At 45.1% G+C, this 8079-nt stretch overlaps 1 protein-coding gene across 1 annotated transcript in view; it reads left to right on the top strand.

The window, feature by feature from the left end:
* Positions 1-7696, top strand: part of LRP8 (low density lipoprotein receptor-related protein 8, apolipoprotein e receptor) — a gene marked incomplete at its 5' end in the record, with an annotated part of 24892 nt that extends 17196 nt beyond the window's left edge. The window contains 6 exons of the mRNA XM_010182810.1: positions 2201-2342; positions 2778-2930; positions 3593-3817; positions 5581-5649; positions 5868-6040; positions 7091-7696. Coding sequence (XP_010181112.1) covers positions 2201-2342; positions 2778-2930; positions 3593-3817; positions 5581-5649; positions 5868-6040; positions 7091-7129 — 801 coding nt within the window. The remainder of the gene's footprint in view (positions 1-2200; positions 2343-2777; positions 2931-3592; positions 3818-5580; positions 5650-5867; positions 6041-7090) is intronic.
* Positions 7697-8079: the final 383 nt, after the last annotated feature.

Below are 8079 nucleotides of genomic sequence, written 5' to 3'. Positions count from 1 at the left end.
AGCAGGGAAGATTGTTTTCTGAAGCCCTGAATCAGGAGCAATGCGTTGTCTCGTGCTTCTACCCAACAGTACCGGTGTGTCCGTGAGGGGTGCGTGGTGCCCAGTGTAACACCTCCCAGAGAACTGGAAACTGGGTAACGGGTTTCCCTGACTTGAACTGAGCCAAACGTCCATGCAAAGGCCAAAACTATTAGCAAGGGAGGGGAGAAGCCACTTACTGTGATCAGCAGGTGGGACAACCACTCACTCCAACGTGTCTTGCCCTTTGAGTGGGACTTCGAGGGGAGCTGCACGGGCTCAGCGCAGCCTCAGCCTGCAGCAGAGCTCTCTCAGCAGCTTTGTTTCATACCATTTTTTGGTGCCAGCAGAACCCTCAAGAGAGGACAGCCCCTTAAATTTGGCTGCATTGGTTAACTGGTTCTGCTGTCCATCCCAGCATCTGCAGAAACCTTTTCAGCTGCCTCAGGAGCCTGCAGGCTGCGGCTGGGAGCATCAGTGCCAGGAAGGCACTCGCAGGGCTCCCTCTGCAGTCACCGCGCTCCAGTGCAGGGCTGAGGCTGGGGGTTTTGTTCTCCTACTTCTGAACGGGGCAGATAATTCTCTTTCAGGCTGAGCTGCTCTGGTTATGATATGTAAACCCTGCCACACATCAGAGAAAACTCCCTGCCCCCAAAAAAATAGAGCTGTGATCCTAGAAAGACGTAAGCCTGTTTTCACAAAGGCTTCCAGCTCCTACTTGAGTATGTTCTGTTGAAAACCCTGTTAGTCCTGTAGATTCAGCAGCCACTCACGGTGTCACGCTGGAGCCCTACTAAGAGCAGTGCAGTGATTAATTAAATAGTTCAGTTCAGATCCTCACGTGTCATCAAGGAAGAACTAAGACCTGATAAATCTGCAGAAATTACTACGTAAGTGGGCATCCACATTTCTGCTGTTAGTTTATACACTGCTACCCAGTAGCAGGGCCCAGGGCTAACGGCTTCCTTGCAGTTTGTATCTCATGCTAAGTGTGTGTTCAAAACTCTGCATTCCCTATCCTACGTCTCAGGAATACTCCAGGGGTATGGGAGGCATCATTCAAACCCCTGCTTTGCCTGGGTGGAAGCAGAGAGGCAGTCCAGCCCTTCCTGCCCTGGCAGAGGATCGCCAGGTATCACTTGCTTGGGGCAGTGGAGTCTTCTCTCTCGAGGCTCAGCTCCTTTCTGTGATTATTTAAATCATTGTGGGAACAAAAGCTTCAAGTTTGGCACCTCTCTCTAGGTAAGTTACAGCAGAGAAAGGTGTCAGGGTGTGTGTCACAGCCTCTTTTCTTTTCTCTTCATTTCACCTAACTGGGTTTGGGTTTTTACTCGCAAACCCTCTTCCTTAAAGCCCTTCTTGCTCCCCTGCACTGTGTGTGGTGGTATCGAGGCATCTAACTTGGGGCACAGGTTTCCTCTTTAGTTCTCTCCTCAGCAGCAGTGTTTGGAAGGATCTCTTGGGTTCTTTTACCTCTGTACACCCTTCCTCAGCTGAATGCTGGTTGGAATCACAGACAACCCTTTTGTTTTGGTAATTTGTCCTTGTTCTCCAGCACTGTGGCTTTCCTTACTGAAATCCGTGTGGTTTTTAGCAGGCAGCAGCATACGCACTGTTTGATAACTGCAATTCCTCTGTACCTCCTTGACCAGTTATTTTGCATCTATCTTCAATCATAGCATGCCATGCAAAGATATTAACGAAAAAGAGAAACAGATACTCATCTTCCAGGTGTGCTGTGCTCTGGCCTCTTCATAGATACCTGCTTAGTGCAGGTCTTATCTTGGGAAGGGAGGAAAAAAATCAGTGGAGATAACAGAAGTTTGTAGTACGGCCCTTTGGTTCTGCCCACGATCCACCCTGCCTTTAAGAAAAAATAGTTTAGCGACAGAATGGATGCAACTCTTCCGTACTTAACCAAATTTCCGCACCCTCGTCTCAGTCTCACAGGTAGTCAGAATTACCCAGCACCTTATAAACGTGTAGGGTTTGTGTGCTTCTGAACATTAGAAATGACAGTGTCCAAAAAAACAGAAGAAAAAAGCTGCAAACAGAAGCAGCACGAACCGAAGGTGCCCCAGGGTAGGAACACAGTGCATGGGCTTTGTGACTACTGGAGTTTAATCCAACTTGAGGTGGAGTCGAGCAGGGCCAGGTCAGAAATCCTCTGCGTTTCCTGCAGGACAGAGTGTTCTGGACCGACCTGGAGAACGAAGCGATCTTCAGCGCTAACAGGCTGAACGGCTTGGACATCTCCGTTTTGGCAGAAAATCTCAATAATCCTCATGACATCGTGGTATTTCATGAATTAAAGCAGCCTAAAGGTAAGACATGGCCCAGGGGTGTCATGGCCCTAAATCGGCTTTATTTGAGCTATTAAATGAAAAGCTTCCTGGTGGTTCTTGATGAAAGCACAGGTAATAATGTGAAATCAATGCCTGGTGTTTGGAGTTCCTGCATAATTAATTCAGAAGCTGCATTTATTGAAAAGTCTGCAATTTGTTAATAGCTGTTTAATTAGCATCATTGATAACAGTGAGTCACTCTCCTCACTGTGATGCTTGCCTTTCATTACCTATTGGGGAAGTTTTTACAGTTGCATATGAGGCTTAACTGCTCCAAACTGTAGAGATGCTTAAGCAGCCTGATTAATTGAGGGAGTGGAAGAGAGTCGTCTTAGAGGACCCGGTATTTCTGCGCCAAGAACAAGAAAGAAATAACTAGGAAGGTAACTCATCTTTTCTTCCATCCTTGAACAGCGCCGGATTCCTGCGAGCTCAGCCTCCAGCCAAACGGAGGCTGCGAGTATTTGTGTCTTCCCGCACCTCAGATCTCCCCCCACTCTCCCAAATACACCTGTGCCTGTCCTGACAACATGTGGCTGGGTCCTGACATGAAGAAGTGCCACAAAGGTAAATACAATCACGTCACCATTTCACTATTCCCACAAAATCATGCTTGTAGTGAATCTATTTCCTGCTGGTGGAACACAAACACGACCTTCTGTATCCCACGTACTCGCTGCCTTCTGAACACAGCACCGTGGTGTCCGTTACTGCAAACCCGCTGGTTTCTGAAAGCAGGACCAGAAAAAGATGGAGCAGGAAGAGGAAGAAAGGGATAAGGCCCAGCACTGAAAGTGTGAATGGTCAATAAATCCTTAAAATTTGCCACATTACTGCCCTATAGACACTGGATCTGGAGAGGCCACGGTCATTGCTGACAACGTCCTGAAGAGAGGGGTGGTTTCACTGTTGTTTTCCCTAATGTTCAAATAGTTCCTGGGACAAATTCAGTATCTTCTGAGGTACTAAAAAAAACCCACAAGTTTTTGAGCTTCTCAACTACCAGAGTGCTTTATTACTATTAATAAATAAAGCTTGCCTTCCAGAAATCACCTCGGTGGCTTTAGGCAGAGAACTATCCATAGTCTGACTTACCTGGTAAATAGAATGGGAACTTGGTGTCTGCTTGTTAAGTAAAGATAACAATCCTCCCCAGATTTATATCACCATTTGTGATTTTCTTTATGTAATTACTTTAACCAAATCTCCTTGTTGCTCTGGTTTTTCAGACCTTCCTTCAACTACTGCACTGGTTTCTACAGCCGCAGCACCCCGTGCTGCCAGTACCACGACCATCACAACAGCACCCGGCAGCGGCACTAACACCACTGAAGTCGTCCCCAAAGCTGTATCAGAGGCGACTATCACCACCCTGAGTTTTCATTTACCTTCCACCACATCCATCCTGGTAGACTCTGAGATGACCACTGGAAACAGCAACTTGTCACAGCACTGTAAGAGAATGAGATTCCTCTTTTCTTTCTCTCTGTCCACTGTAGATGAGGCCCTGTGCCTAACACCAGTTCATCCCAGCTTCAGTGCTGTTTGTAGTGCTGCATACCTTAATATAGGTGATACTAGAGACGCTTTACCTATTTTAATTAGTTGTTTAATTACTGATGGGGTCCAGCACAAGCTGTGGGTGAGAAATGCCTCCTGTCCAGCTTGAGTGGTGTTCGGAACTGCTGCAGCCCACACAAGGTGCATGTGTGCCTGGCTGTGCGTTGTGGGTTAGAGTGGCCCAATCCATGACGTGTGCTTGAAGTTTTTCATAACATATCAGAGAAGCATCCCAATGGAGAGCACTAATAGGCTCTCCTTAATGAGTGAGTAATGAAACACCAACCTCCCATCCCAGTGCTGACAGGTAATCCCTCTAGATCGTGCTGCCAAGGCAAAGCAGAAAAGCTGAGCTACTTTTCCAAAAAACCTGAAGATTCCAGTCCAGAGAGAAGACTTGACTTTTCAGGACTCTCATTCCAGACCTCAGATGGATCGGAATTGCTTTAAAAACAGGAAAACACATTTTTCTTCCCTAGACGTCTCACTGAGCAGAACAGGCAGCTCCCATTGCATCTGGGAAGTGACAATAAGCCCCCTCAGTCTGACGCGGGGCCCTGCTTTGGGAGTGGTGATGCGGCACATGCTGGGTGGGACGGGGGCGAGCAGAATCCAATTTCTAAAATTCATTCTTGTAAGTTCTTCTTGTGCAAATTTCTTTCAGATGCAATGATTAACTTTTGAATAAGCCGTGGAAGTGAGGTGCATTAATTGCCCACATTTGAAATAGTCTGGCTTATTATTAAGTAAATAACTGTGTAATAGAACAACCTGCCACAGGAAGGATAAACTGCCTTGAAAGTTCCACGAATTGCTGTATCGAAAGACAAACTGCAGTTCGTTCCCACTCTCAATGCCTGGTATTGTAGAGAAAATAAATCTTCTCCACTAATCCCCTATTATAAGAGCTCAGAGCAAACATTTTTAAGTTTATAACTTGAAAGGTATATTGATTTTTTTTTAAATTATTTTTCCCTATAATAGTTTTTTCTCTTGTAAACATACTATTGACTTTTGGGGTCATTCTTGCGTGCTGAGGCAGACTGCAGCAGTGAGTGCTGTACGTGTAGACTAACTCCTTAGCTGTAAATAAATAACAAAAAATTAAGAAGAGGAGCTGTGCAGAGGGCTTTGAACTACATTCTTCTTCTGACAGCTCCATAAATCATTAATTGTGTCAGCACTAGGAAGCGTTGTGCTGTGGATTTGTACGAGCACTATTCACCAGCCCCTGATCCATGCACAGAATTTCCACTAAATGCCTTGGTTTTTAGAACTGCTCTCCTTTCCTGTGCTTGCAAATCAGAGCACAAGCACGGCCACTTACCCGTTTCTGGTCAGAGCTGCTCCTGTCCCTGGTCACTGTGCCGAGCACCTCCCTCACTGCTGTGGTCTGAGGTCCTCAAGGGCAGCAGCACTTTTCGGCCAGACTTTTTATCATTCCCAAGAAGGAACAGCCCAGCTCAGCCCAGATGTGTGCGTACAGGCTTCGTGTCTTCTCTGTAACAATTCTATTTCAAAACTTTTCATCAACTCTTTGATAACAAAAGCTCTCTGATGGACAGAACAACATGGCTGCTAACATAAGACATTCTTTAGACGTGGCTTTAAAACCAGCAAATTAATTAAATGATCAGAGCTACTTCTGTAATTACAGATGCGAATAATGACGAAGGCTTTGATTCCACGGTGACAGCAGCTGTTATTGGCATTGTCATTCCTGTCGGTAAGCTGACTTGATTTGAGCTTTGCAGGAGATCGTACCAAAACACTTCTGTAAATGCACTGCTGACTTCCAGGGCTGGGGGTGGGAAATAGCAGAGGAGCTGCTGAACTGGGGAAACGTAGCCTGGCTTTGGGAAAACTGTACCAGAATGGGGGTGTGCATGATTCATGCCTGCCCCACAGGACCGGCTAACAGCCCTCTCCTTCCCCTTTCCTCAGTGGTCATTGGTTTGCTGTGCATGGGGGGATACCTCATCTGGAGGAACTGGAAACGGAAGAATACTAAAAGCATGAATTTTGATAATCCAGTCTATAGGAAGACAACAGAAGAGGAAGATGAAGATGAAATCCACATTGGGCGGACTGCCCAAATTGGACATGTCTACCCAGCAGTAAGTACCTGAGGAATCTGGTGATGGAGGAGATTAATTTTGTTCAGAATTCAGAAACAGAATTATCTCCAGGTGATTACAGCATCGGTTATCTGCCACCTAATGACAAAACCCACAGGATTTTTTTAATAATCACTGGATAGGCAGAAGCCTGAACTTCTAGGCAGCTCATGCAGTTGTCTTCGAACACAGTGGTCTATATAACAAGATACTGTGTTCAAATAAGATTAATTGTCCTAATCAACATACCTAGGAAGCTGGTGAGTGCAGAGCTCGCTGTCTCGTGAGCTCAGTGTGTGACAGCTGATGTCTTATCCTCTGCTGGGTTCCATGTCGCTGTGCTTAGACTGCTACCAAGCGTCTGAATTATCTTAAGGATAACTTGAGTTTCTCTCCAAACCAGGGAGGATGTTTTCTGTGTAATCGAACAGTGTAAAGTCAGATTTCTCACAAGGAGGAGTGAATCAGGTTCTGTAAGTAGTTAAGGAAATTTGCCCTGGCAAGATTAAGTTTACTAAAAGCAAACCCTGATGTTGATAGCAAGTCCTGTGTATGCAGCAGAAAGAGAACCTGTTCTGCACGGCACTTTGTCTGTACAGGAGCCTTTCCCAAGAAGCTGCCCTCCCTGGTGAGATGAAGCACGGGCAGTTGTAACTGCTTTGTGTTTTCAGAAGAGAGCATAAAGCTCTGTAAGTAGTGAGTGAAGTCAACACAGCTTCTATGGGCAGGCACTTGGGTAGTGCCCTGTATTATCTAAAGATCCTGCTAAAATCGCTCTAGAGGAGTTCCCAGCCCTTACAAGGAACTTCCTCCGTGTAATACACAAGTGAAGGAAACTTTCCAGCACCTCTTCAGTAACACTTGAGTCAGTGACCCTGTTTGGGGGGAAGAACCAGATCCAAACCAGACTTCAGTCACTATTGCATCAGGGACTCAACAAGATTTTTAACAGGAGATACAAGTTGGCAGCAGCATCGGAATTTGGTTCTAATGCATCAGAATGCGCAGGTCACAAACTTTGTCCTCACGTGTGTTTTCCTTCCTCCACAGCGCGTAGCATTAAGCTTAGAAGACGACGGGTTGCCATGAGGGCGAAGCCGCTGCTGCGAACACCACACTGAACAGATTTGCTCTGGAATACAGAACCTGCTTCTTCTTTTTAGTCGTTATTTATATTGCAGAAGGGTAACCACAAAGTTATTATGAACTGCAAACATCCAAAGGATGTGAGAGTTTTGTATGTATAATCTTTTATACACATTTTAACTTGTTGCACTACCCATTTGTGATAGTGAATAAGCAACAGCTGAGCTACTAACTCACTGTACATAACCAGCCAGGCTGAAGGTTCAGTAGCTATTGCTTTATTTTATGACTATATTTATAGAGATTTTGTAAATATGTTGAATATGCTTTGTGGCTATCCATCAACATAAGTAAAACAAATTCTGTACAGGCAGCTTAGAAATATTTATTAACAAAATCTGGATTATAAGATCTGTTCTGTAAATATAGTAGAGGGGTGAGAGTATTTATTTTTTGTATGTTTGGCTTGCTGTGCATAGATTATCTGTGTATATATCTATCTAGGCTAGATAGATATATAGGCATATAAATATATACATATATATAAAAATATATACATATATTTTAAAACTACTAGCCTACGTTTATGAAAATTAGGGGTAATTGAGTTTTTACAGGATGTTTGAGAAGTTTGCTCTGAGCTCTAAAGACACTGCGTAAGGAAGAGCTGTTGTGTAGGAAAGCCACAGACGAAGCACTCCCACGCCAGACAGAGCTCTCGTGTCCCACACTGGCTGCTGAGGGCGGCTTCTGCGTTCCCTGGCCTCTCCAGGAAGGTTCATCCACAGAGCTTTTAACTGCAGAGCCATCGCTTGCAGCATTTCAGTCAGAAGAAGCTCCTATAGCGCCCCATTTTATTGTTCTGTGTTGCTGCTGCTTGCAGCTTGGTACAAATCTGATGAGGTTGGTTGTTTCCAAATGTAAATCTAAATGCTTTTCCCCACTGGGAGTCT

The sequence above is a fragment of the Mesitornis unicolor genome, unplaced genomic scaffold, assembly GCF_000695765.1.
Source record: "Mesitornis unicolor isolate BGI_N332 unplaced genomic scaffold, ASM69576v1 scaffold14614, whole genome shotgun sequence".
Classification (NCBI taxonomy): Eukaryota; Metazoa; Chordata; class Aves; order Mesitornithiformes; family Mesitornithidae; genus Mesitornis; species Mesitornis unicolor.
Note: the sequence above shows the minus strand (reverse complement) of the source record. Positions and strands in the feature narration are given on the sequence as shown.